At 43.4% G+C, this 12321-nt stretch overlaps 1 protein-coding gene across 4 annotated transcripts in view; it reads left to right on the plus strand.

Annotated features, from left to right (window-relative positions):
• The window catches only part of Phf20 (PHD finger protein 20), a 103471-nt gene that overhangs the window by 48416 nt on the left and 42734 nt on the right, over positions 1-12321 (plus strand). For 3 of the 4 annotated variants that reach the window (XM_070007172.1, XM_070007173.1, XM_070007174.1), the window contains exon 5: positions 8198-8277. The exons of the other annotated variant lie outside the window; for it this stretch is intronic. In XM_070007172.1, coding sequence (XP_069863273.1) covers positions 8198-8277 — 80 coding nt within the window. The remainder of the gene's footprint in view (positions 1-8197; positions 8278-12321) is intronic. 4 annotated transcript variants of the gene reach the window in all.

Raw genomic sequence — 12321 nt, forward strand, 5'->3', positions numbered from 1 at the left:
CTTGAACTTAGATGAAAGTGCAAGGTAGTGCAGGAGTCACTCTCTGGTACCAGAGAGAAGGGAACATTTCATTTTTGTTCTAGTGATGTCCTGGTGAACAGAAATGGTGGTAAGGGGATTGGATTCAGGAAGTGCAAAGGAGGGGAAGACTGAGGGGGGAAGTTGGTCTTGGAAGCCCTTTCAGACAGATAAGAGGGTATTTTTGTTTTCATCTAGTATTTGAAGAGTCTTTTACATTAACCTAAAACAACTTATCCGAGTTGGCATTGTGGAAGGAGAAACCTGGTGCAAGGTGGAATGAAGTCAGTGCTGAAGTGGAGGTGCCAAGAGGGGCAGGTCGGAAGCAAGGTGGTGCAGATAAAAGCATAAGAATACCCTTCTAGGGCTGGGAAGGTGGCCAGTGGTAGAGCGCTTGCCTTGCATGCCTGAGGCCCTGGGTTGGATTCCTCAGCACCACATAAACAGAAAAAGCCGGAAGTGGGAAGTGGCACTGTAGCTTAAGTGGTAGAGTGCTAGCCTTGAGCCTTGAGCTAAGAGACAGCAGCGCCCAGGCCCAGAGTTCAAGCTCCATGACGGGCAAAAGAAAAAGAAAAAGAAAAAAAGAATACCTATCTACTGAGGCTGGAAAGGTGGCTCAGTGGTAGAGTGCTTGCCTTGCATGCATGAGGCCCTGGGTTTGATTCCTCAGCACCAAATACGCAAGAAGAAAAAAGCCGGAAGTGGCGCTGTGGCTCAAGTGGTAGAGTGCTAGCCTTGAGCTGAAGAGCTGAGAGACAGCACCCAGGCCCAGAGTTCAGGCCCCACGACCGGACCCCAAAAAACAAAAACAAAAACAAGAATACCTACCTACTGGTTTTGTTGGGTGTATGGGTTTTAAGGTTTTTGAAATTGTTATTTAAGGACTAAATGCTGTCCTTGACCTCTTCAGCACAAGGCAAGTGCTCTATTACTTGAGCCACAGTGTTTTCTGGTGGGTTTTTATTTATTTATTTATTTATTTATTTATTTATTTATTTTTTGGGTCCGGTCGTGGGGCCTGAACTCTGGGCCTGGGCGCTGTCCCTCAGCTGTTCAGCTCAAGGCTAGCTCTCTACCACTTGAGCCACAGCGCCACTTCCAGCTTTTTTCTTTTTTGGCTTATATGGTGCTGAGGAATCAAACCCAGGGCCTCAGGCATGCAAGGCAAGCGCTCTACTACTGAGCCACCTTCCCAGCCCTTCTGGTGGTTTATTTGAGATAAGAGTCTCACAAAGCCGGGCGCTGGTGGCTCACGCCTGTAATCCTAGCTACTCAGGAGGCTGAGATCTGAGGATCGCGGTTCAAAGCCAGCCCGGGCAGGAGAGACTGTGAGACTCCTATCTCCAATAAACCACAAGAAAACCGGAAGTGGCGCTGTAGCTCAAGTGGTAGAGCGCTCGCCTTGAGCTGAAGAGCTGAGGGACAGCGCCCAGGCCCAGAGTTCAAGTCCCACTACCGACCAAAAAAAAAAAAAAAAGAGTCTCACAGACTTTCCTGCTCAGGCTGGGTTTGAACTGTGATGCTCAGCTCTCAGCCTCCTGAGTGGCTAGGATGACAGGAACGAGCTTTCAGTGCCCTGCTTTCACTTGACTGTTATTCAGGTGAGGGAGGGTTGGTGCTTCCCTTTTAAAGTAATTTGTTTCTGTCTTTTTTTCTTTCTCCCTTCCCTTCCCTTCCCTTTTCTTCCCTTCCCTTCCCTTCCCTTCCCTTCTTTCCTTCTTCTTTCTCCCTTCCCTTCCCTTCCTTTCCCCTCCCCTCCCCTCCTCTTTCTTTCTCTTTCTCTCTCTCCTCTCTCTCTTTCTTTCTCCCTTTCTCTGTCCTGGGGCTTGAACTCTGGGCCTGGGCACTGTCCCTGAGCTCTTCAGCTCAAGTCTAGCACTCTACCACTTGAGCCACAAATGCCACTTCAGTTTTCTGGTAGTTTATTGGAGATAAGAGTCTCACAGACTTTCCTGCCTGTGCTGGTTTTGAACCGGGATCCTCAGATCTCAGCCTCTTCAGTAGCTAGGATTATAGGGATGATCCACCAATGCCTGGCTATGATTTTCTTTTTAAGTTAAACATGAAATCATGAAAGTAGGTTTTGGACATTATTCCAGAAGTGGTCCTAGGCCATTGTTACCAGTTGTTCTTTCTGATTTCTTCAAGCCCAAGTTAGGCTGTATTTAGCATGGTTAAGGGAAGAAGTTTCAAGATGATCCCCTGTACTCCTTTGGAGGTAAAGGATCAGGACTAGGAGATTGATATCTAAGATCAATGTCCCCTGAGCAACTTTGGCATAGTTTTTGTCATTTCCAAGTACTAGTTTGCTCTGAATCTGTGGTTTGGACTTAGACTGTGGGGCTTGGGCAGTAGGTAGTGTGAGGTGATTGGAGAATGTCATTGGTGAACAAGCAGGTTTGTGTTCTAATACTAGCCCTTAGACTTACCTTATTTCCCCTTTTTTTTGGGGTCCAGTCGTGAGCCTGAACTCTGGGTCTGGGTGCTGTCCCTCAGCTCTTCTGCCCAAGGCTAGCACTCTACCACTTGAGCCACAGCACCACTTCCACCTTTTTCTGCTTATGTGGTGCTTAGGAATCGAATCCAGGGCCTCATGCATGCAAGGCAAGCACTCTACCACTGAGCCACCTTCCCAGCCCCGCTTTTTTTTTTTTTTTGTGGTGCTGAGGAATCGAACCCAGGGCCTCATGCATGTAAGGCAAGCACTCTACCATTGAGCCACCTTCCCTGCCCCCTTACTTTCTCTTTATAGAGCTTGTCAACAGGAATAAGCTTCAAAATTGACTTAAAAAAGCTGATATTAATTATTACTACTTAGTATTGACCTTTGAATATTTGAAATGTCTGTGAAAATGATAGTTTTCATTTTGAGGTAATTGAGCTTCCTTTGTTGATAATATAGTTGAAAGTATCGCCTTGGGAGGCTTGTCAGCAAGTGTTAGGAGTATTTGTGATCCCAGCACTGGAGAGGCAGAGACAAGAAGATCTTTAGTTCAAGGCCAACCTGAATTACACTGTGAGACCCTGTCTGAGCTGCTTCATGTAGAGAATTATTTATGCGTGTTTCCTTTATTATGGCCTGCCATCTAGTTTCTGGTGTTTTCTGGCCTAATTGTAAGTCCTGATACTTTGTTTGTTAGTCACTTTCCATATTAGTGAAAGCTATGATATATATGCATCTTTATGTTGTAATACCCAGTTGTAAAGGTCAGCCTGTCATTGATAATTGTCTGTGACTGTGGTTCTGAGATTGGAACTACATGAGAAGTATCTGGAGAATTTCTGAGTTAGAAATTGAGGTGGGAGGGTTACTTGTGGATGGCTTAGTGGTAGAGTGCTTGCCTACCATGCAAGAAGCCTTAAGTTCGATTCCACAGTATCACACACACACACAAAAAAAACCAAAATTGGGGCTGGGAAGGTGGCTCAGTGGTAGAGTGCTTGCCTTGCACGCATGAGGCCCTGGGTTCAATTCCTCAGCACCACATAAGCAAAAAGAAAAAAATGAGAAGTGGTGCTGTGGCTCAAGTGGTAGAGCGCTAGCCTTGAGCTTGAAGAGCTGAGGGACAGCACCCAGGCCCAGAGTTCAGGCCCCACGACCGGACCCCCCCCCCCCAAGAAAAACAACTAAAATAGCTGGGTACCAGTGGCTCATGCCTGTAATCCTAGCTATACAGGAGGCTGAGATCTGAGGATCGTTGTGTGATGCCATCCTGGGCAGAAAAGTCCCAGTTAGACTCTTATCTCCAACAAACCACTCAAAAACCAAAGTGGTGCTGTGGCTCAAGTGGTAGAGCACTAGCCTTGAGCACAAAGCAGCTCAGGTACAGCACCCAGGCCCTGAGTTCAAGACCCATAACCAACCAGAAAAAAAAGGGGTGGTGCTGTGGCTCAAGTGGTAGAGTGATAGCCTTGAGCAAAAGAAGCTCAGGATCAGGGGGCTGGGAAGGTGGCTCAGTGGTAGAGTGCTTGCCTTGCATGCCTGAGGCCTTGGGTTCAATTCCTCAGCACCACATAAGCAAAAAGAAAAAAGCCGGAAGTGGCGCTGTGGCTCAAGTGGTAGAGCGCTGGCCTTGAGCTGAAGAGCTGAGGGACAGCGCCCAGTCCCAGAGTTCAGGCCCCACGACCGGACCCAAAAAAAAACCCCCAAAAACCCCAAAATCAACAACAACAACAACAAAAAAAAGAAGCTCAGGATCAGTGCCCAGGCCCGGAGTTCAAGCCCCACACTGGCAGACAAAAAAAGGAAAAAAGGAAAAACTGAGATGGGGCTGGTAAATTATTACATTTCTGACAGGTTTCTTGGAATAACTGCTGCTGCTGAGAAGCACTGCTTTGTTATGAGCCAGCCTCTGTGTGAGGAAGAAACTGTGAGCCGTGGGCTCTGACCATGAAGAATTTTCTTCCAGTTGGGACTTTTATTTATTTGGATGTAAACTTAATGCTAAGTCTCTTTGTAGGGCAGTTGCCAAATGAGTTTTTTAGAGGTCAGAGCAGGAAGAATTTATAGTAGCTGGGACACTGTGGAATTGTGGTCATTTGAGTTGGCCACTTAAGGATCACTGAATTGCACATTCTAGACAGGACACCACTTTGATCAAGATGTGGAGATGGATATGCTACAGGAAGTTTCAGTGGGTCGTAAGTAGCAGGTAATGAATCACTTTGAATTGGTGGGTATTTGATGCTTTTCCCCTCTCCCTATTGCTAATGATAAAAACTAGGAAAGTACACTGCCACCGAGCTGTATCTTCAATCTCTAGTGTTGGTAAAGAGAAATAAAGAGAATAATAATTGGGCCCATGTTGCCTTGGCCTTTGATTACTCAGGCACAAGCATTTGGACTTGACTTAGAAGGGCCTAGTCATTGACAAGGCCCTACTTAGGACTGGAGGACTGGAGGACAGATGGGGAAGGGACAGAATGGACAAGAAGGAAGTAAAAGCTACCTGGGGTAGTGGATACTTGTAGTCCCAGCTATTTGGGATCCTGAAGCAGAGGATTGCTTGAGCTCAGGAGTTTGGGACTAGCCTGGGACATACACATTTCTTTTCTTTTCTTTTTCTTTCTTTCTTTTCTTTTCTTTTTTTTTTTTTAATCAGTCCTGGGGCTTGAACTCATGGCCCGGGCACTGTCCCTGAGCTTCTTTTGCTCAAGGCTACCACTCTACCACTTGAGTGACAATGCCACTTCTGGCTTTTTCTGTTGATGTGGTATTGAGAAATCAAACGCAGGGCTTCATGCATGCTAGGCAAGCACTCTACCATTAGGTCACATTCTAAGCCCCGAGGGTCTCATTTCTTCAGAGGATAGAGTAAGGAGATAACTAAGAACACTACTTACTTCTTGTATTCTACCTCTTGTGGCTTTTTTTTTTTTTTGGGTGGTGTATGTTTGTAAACCCAGGGCTTCATGCCTGACAGAGAAACACTCTACCACTAAGCCACATGCTAGGGTTTTTTAAAAAAAAATTATTTTTATTTTTAATTAGTTGGGAAATAGGGAGTATAAACAGAACTGTGTTTCCCAGGGGCTGGGAAGGTGGCTCAGAGGTAGAGCACTTGCCTTGCATGCTCGAGGCCCTGGGTTCGATTCCTCAGCACCACATAAGAAAAAAGCCGGAAGTGGCGCTGTGGCTCAAGTGGTAGAGTGCTAGCCTTGAGCTGAAGAGCTGTGGGACAGAGCCCAGGCCCAGAGTTCAGGCCCCACGACCGGACCCCAAAAAAATAAAAATAAAATGGAACTGTGTTTCCCAGTATGAACCCTGACGTGGTTACCAGTTCTTCCCTTTTTTGTTTTTTAAATTAACTATGATTCTATTTTTAAATCCCTGTGACAAAAAATGGAGTGCAAAGGTAGGATAAGAATTATTTCTAAGGTGGGAAATTTTTCAAGCTTTGGTTTGAATGGACCTAACGAGAATTTTTTTTTTTTTTGGGTCCGGTCGTGGGGCCTGAACTCTGGGCCTGGGCGCTGTCCCTCAGCTCTTCAGCTCAAAGCTAGCGCTCTACCACTTGAGCCATAGCGCCACTTCCGGCTTTTTTCTTTTTGCTTATGTGGTGCTGAGGAATCGAACCCAGGGCCTCAGGCATGCAAGGCAAGCGCTCTACCACTGAGCCACCTTCCCAGCTCATAAATAAGATTTCTTTTTTTTTTTTTTTGGTCGGCTGTGGGGCTTGAACTCTGGGCCTGGGTGCTGTCCCTCAGCTCTTCAGCTCAAGGCAAGCGCTCTATCACTTGAGCTACAGTTCCACTTCCCCTAACGAGAATTTTTGTAGCTGAATGTTCTATTAATATTAGCCAGGCACTGGTGGCTCATACCTATAATCCTAGCTATTCAAGAGGCTGAGATCACGGTTCAAAGCCAGCATGGGCAAGAAAGTCTGTGAGACTCTTATCTCCGGTAAACCATTCAGAAAACCAGAAGTGGCACTGTGGCTTTAGTAGTAGAGCACTCACCTTGAGCTGAAGAGCTGAGGGACAGCACTCAGGCCCAGCGTTCAAGCTCCATGACCAACCCCATTCCCCTAAAAAAGCCATAATGATCCTTTGTTGAACAAATAGTACCCATCACTATTTTGGTGTACTATATCTTAAAGTATTGCAACATGAATTTTGAGATTAATGCAACCTCTAAAAACTATAACCTGCAGTGAAACCTTTAAAGTTTGAAAGATATTATTGACTCCAAACCCAGAAAACAAATATTCCATTACAGAAATTAATTATGCATCAAGAAATAAATAAATCTTCATTTTCCTCACATATGTAATTGTTTTACTGTTCTTTGTTCTTGGTCTAAATTTGATTTACAAATTAAAGTAAGTGTGTGTGTGTGTGTGTGTGTGTGTGTGTGTGTGTGTGTGTGTGTGTGTGTGTGTGTGTGTGTGTGTGTGTGTGTGTGTGTGTGTGTGTGTGTGTGTGTGTGTGTGTGTGTGTGTGTGTGTGTGTGTGTGTTGCCAATCCTGGGGCTTGAACTCAGAACCTGGGCATTGTCCTTGAGCTTCTTTTTGTTCAAGGCTAGCACTCTACCACTTTGAGTCACAGCTCCAGCTCCACTTCCCAGCCTTTTCTGTTTATATGGTACTAAGGAATTGAACCCAAGGCTAGACAAGGCTAGACAAGCACTCTGCCACTCAGCCACATTCCCAGACCCTGTATTTTTATTAAAGTAGATAAATGAATTTTCTAGATAAACAACAACAACTAACCTTGACTAAGATGTCTAGGCAAGCATATAGTTTCTTGGATATAAGACAATTGTGGTTCTGGGAATCAGACTAAAGGCTTTGTGCATGCCAAGTAGGCATTCTATTTCTGTACTACATCATTAGAACTGTGAGTCTTAGATTTTTTTTTTTTTTTTTTTGGTTGGTCGTGGGGCTTGAACTCTGGGCTTGGGTGCTGTCCCTGCCCTCTTCAACTCAAGGCGAGCACTTTACCACTTGAGCCACAGGGCCACTTCTGGTTTTCTAGTGGTTTATTGGAGATAAGAATCTCATGGACTTTCCTGCCAGGGCTGGCTTTGAACCGAGATCCTCAGATCTCAGCCTCCTGAGTAGCTAGGATTACAGGTATGAGTCACCAGCGCCCAGCTAGATTTTTTTTTTTTTTTTTGGGGGGGGGTCAGTAGTGGAGCTTGAACTCTAGGCCTAGGCACTGACCCTGTGCTCTTCAGCTTAAGGCTAGTGCTGTACCACTTGAGCCACAGCGCCCACTTCTGGCTTTTCTGTGTATCTGTTGCTGAGGAATTGAATCCAGGGCCTCATGCATGTGAGGCAAGCACTCTACGACTGAGCCACCTTCCCAGCCCCTCTTAGAAAATTTTAATTAATGCCAAGCACTGGTAATTCACACTTATAATCCTAGCTACTCAAGAATGTGAGATCTGATGATTGCAGTTTGAAGCTAGCCAGAGTGGACAAATCTGTGAAACTTCCTGTGCAGTTAATCAGTAAAAAGCTGGAACTAGAGATGTAGCACAAGTGGTAGAGTACCATCCTTGAGCAAAAATGCCAAGGGGTAGAAGAGGCCCTGAGTTCAAACCCCAGTATTGACGACCAAAAAAACCCCAAAACCCATAGGTTTATTATGTGGTTGGAACTCCCTTGTGTTTATAGGTTGAAAGTTGCTGCTTTCATGAAACTGTGAGTTAAAATCCTATCTTCTTGAATTTTAGGTACTTACACTGTGAAATTTTATGATGGAGTAGTTCAGACTGTCAAACATATTCATGTCAAAGCTTTTTCCAAAGATCAGGTGAGAATTGTGGTTTTGTGCTTTGTGTTATGACAATAATGCTAACATTGTACTTTGGTTTCTCAAATAAAGAGATACTTGTTTATGACAACAAGTCTTTATTTCCTCCATCTGACACATTTTCACCAGAAAGTAACACAGATTTTCAAAAGTTGTAAATATTTGTTTCTTTGCCAGTTTTTTTTTAATGCTTAAAATTGTTGTTATAAAGGTGATGTACAGAGCGATTACAGTTACATAAGTCAGGTTAAAGAGTACATTTCCTGTTTCTTTTAACACATATTCTTTTTTAAACTGAATGCCTACTGCTTTTCTCATCTTTTCTCAAAAGTATCTGATAACTACTGTTTCCTTTTCCTGGAGATAGCCTGCTTCCACAGATGCTTCCCATTACAGGGATCTGTTGAGCCATTTATCAAGACCTAGAACATATTTTCTCTTCATCTTCATGACTTAGGACCATGACCTTATGGTTTACAGAGCTATCCTGTACTATTGACTTAGCAGCCATTTTAGCTTAGATATGCCTGGTTTAAGAGTCTTGTATTTGGAAGTACTTTTCCTGCATATGGCGTCTGAGTGCTGATACTAGAGATAGGGTCCATAAAACTATGAGCCCTTTCTTTCTTTCTTTCTTTCTTTCTTTCTTTCTTTCTTTCTTTCTTTCTTTCTTTCTTTCTTTCTTTCTTTCTTTCTTTCTTTCTAAGTCTCTTGTATTTATCTTTTAATGAAAAGTTGAGGGGAAATAGAGACCAAAATTTTGATGTGTTTTTTTAAATTTTTGATTGATATTCATGTGTTAGTTGTTGATAGTTAAGCAAGTTAGCAAGAGTTTTTGTTTTCTGTTTTGATCAGTTGTGAGGCTTGAACTCTGCTTGGGTGCTGTCCCTGAGCTCAAGGCTTCAGCTCAAGGCTAGCGCTCTACTACTTGATCCACAGTGCCACTTCCGGTTTTCTGGTGGTTAATTGGAGATAAGAGTCTCATAAACTTTCCTGCTGTGACTACTGGCTTTGAACTGTGATCCTCCATCTCAGCCTCTTGAGTAGCTGGGATTACAGATATGCATTACCAGTGCCTAGTTTAGCAAGGTTTTTTGTTTTTGTTTTTGCCAGTCCTGGGGCTTGAACTCAGGGCCTGGGAACTTTATCTGCGCTTCATTTTTTGCTCAGGGTAGCACTCTACTACTTGAGCTACAGCACCACTTGTGATTTTTTTTTCTGTTTATGTGGAACTGAGGAATCGAACCCAGGGTTTCATGCATGCTAAGCAAGCACTCTACCACTAAGCCACACTCCTAGCGCCTTAGCAAGATTTTTTTATTACTGGTTACTCATCTTTGGTTGGTAGTTGTTGACACAGTATTTAGTAATTCTCTGACCTCTTGTATCTTTTCTTGTGATGACAATATACTTCAAATTCTTTTGTGTATTTATACATGGTATATGCACACATTGAAGTTTCAGGCATACCTTTTTTTTTTGTCAATCATGGGGCTTGAATTCTGGGCCTGGGTGCTGTCCCTCAGTTCTTCAGCTCAAGGCAAGCGCTCTACCACTTGAGCCATAGTGACACTTCCAGTTTTCTAGTGGCTTATAGGAGATAAGAGTCTCACGGTTTTTCTGCCCAGGCTGGCTTTGAACCGTGATCCTCACATCTCAGATCCTCACATCTTAGTGTCCTGAGTAGCTAGGATTACAGGCATGAGCCACTGGCACCTGGCTGAAGCATACTTTTTAAAATATTTTACTTTATTTATTTATTTCTTCTCTTTTTTTTTTTTTTTGTCGGTTGTGGGGCCTGAACTCCGGGGCTGGGCGCTGTCCCTCAGCTCTTCAGCTCAAGGCTAGTACTTCCGGCTTTCTCTGCTTATATGGTTGCTGAGGAATTGAACTCTGGACCTCATGCATGCACGGCAAGCACTCTACCACTGAGCCACCTTCCCAGACCTTTATTTTTTTTAATGTACCAGTACTGTGGCTTAAACTTAGGGTTTTGAGTTTTCACTTGTTTTTTTTCCCCAAGGTTGGGGCTCTGTCACATGGCCACACCTCTACTTCTGGCTTTTTGCTGGTTATTTGGAGAAAAGAGTGTGATGGAATCTTCTGCCTTGGCTGAATCAGAACTTCAACCCTCAGCTCTCAGTCTTTTGAGTAACTAGGATTACAAGCATGAGCCAAGTCATTAGTACCTGTCATGGCTACCTTACTACTACTACTACAATTACAACAACAACAACAACAACTACTACTACTACTACTATACTACTATTACCAGTATTATTAGTTGGGGAGGTTGTGCTGGTACTTAGGCTTGGTACTCAGGGCCTGGACACTGTCCTGTAGCTTTTTTGCTCAAGACTACTGCTCTACCATTTGAGCAATAGTTCCATTTCTAACTTTTTGTTGGTTAATTGGAGATAAGTCTCATAAACTTACCCATTGGGCTTGCTTTGAACCACAGTTCTCACCTTCCTAGTAGCTAAATTTACAGGTATGAGCCACCAGTGCCTGACCCTGTTTTTACTTTTTATTTTTGAGTTAATATACTTTTGAAATATGAAGGGGTTTCATGGTGATATTTCCATACATGCACTTAGTGAGAACATGTTCACTACTTTTAAAGATAGACTGAATTTTTTTCAAAATTATCTCTTATGTATTTATTTTTTTTGGGCCGGTCATGGGGCTTGAACTCTGGGCCTGAATGCTGTCCTTCAGCTCTTCAGCTCAAGGTGGGCGTTCTACCATTTAAGCCACTGCACCACTTCTAGTTTTCTGAGTGGTTTATTGGAGATAAGAGTCTTATGGACTTTCCTGCCCATGCTGGCTTTGAACCATGATCCTCAGATCTCAGCCTCCTGAGTTGCTAGGATTACAGACATGAGCCACCGGGGCCCAGCTAAAGTTATGTCTTTTTTAAAAGTTTAATTCAAAAAAAAAAAATGTACAGAGGGGTTACATAAGTCAGGTAAAATTACATTTCTTTTTGGATACTGTAACCCCTTCCCTAACTCTCTCCCAGTTTTTTTCTCCCATTCCACTCATGTGTTGTATATAGTTCATTTTCAACAGTTTCTTGTGAGTACCACTGATGTATTTGTTCAGCCTTTGCCTCCCTCCATTTTTTTTTTTTTTTTTTTTGCTTCCCTCCATTTCTGCGACCCTCTTTGCCCTCTCAAAGACAAATGGACAAACAAGACAAAAGAAAACAAAAACAACAAAGAAGTTGCCGGGAAGGTTGCTCAGAGGTAGAGCCCTTGCCTTGCGTGCATGAGGTCATGGGTTCGATTTCTCAGTACCACATAAGCAAAAAGAAAAAAACCGGAAGTGGCGCTGTGGCTCAAGTGGTAGAGCGCTAGCCTTGAGCTGAAGAGCTGAGGGACAGCGCCCAGGCCCAGAGTATAGGCCCCACGACCGGACCAAAAAAAAAAACAAACAAAAAGAAACAACAAAGAAAGAAAAGCCTCTTGTTTCCACTTTCTGGTGATCATTTCAATAAACATTATTTTGTATGATCAGTTGCACATAGGCATTGTGCCATAATGTTCCTCTTCCAAGAGTGTCCTCCTTTAGTTTCACTGTGTATGAGTTTGTTTTTTTTTAACTTTTTCTGCTTTTCCTTTACAGTATTGACAAAATTACAGAATTTTGGCCCTGGATGATGCTTTCGCTTTGATTATTTGCTTCCTAGGCATCTCGAGGAGCCATACTGTATACTATAACATTATTTTGCCCTTTAATATGGAATTTTTGGTGTTAAGTTTGTACAATGAGTTAATCTCGAGAACTAAAGTATGAACCTATCTGAATTGGCAGATTGTATTCTGAAACTCTCCCAGTAAAAAGTCAGGTTCTCCAGAGTGACAGGTGTTAACTGTTTATGTAGTAAGTTGGTTAATAACATCACAGAGCTTTGGCTTGGAGATAGAACCTTAGTGACTAAGTTTTGTGGATGTTTCACTTCTTGAGTTTTGTGTGTGGCTCCCCTGATTACAATCCAGGCCAACCACCACACACAAGGCAAAATGACTTCTGGACTTTGAT

The sequence above is a fragment of the Dipodomys merriami genome, unplaced genomic scaffold (genome assembly GCF_024711535.1).
Source record: "Dipodomys merriami isolate MVZ:Mamm:240054 unplaced genomic scaffold, mDipMer1.0.p SCAF_7, whole genome shotgun sequence".
In the NCBI taxonomy this organism is placed as follows: domain Eukaryota; kingdom Metazoa; phylum Chordata; class Mammalia; order Rodentia; family Heteromyidae; genus Dipodomys; species Dipodomys merriami.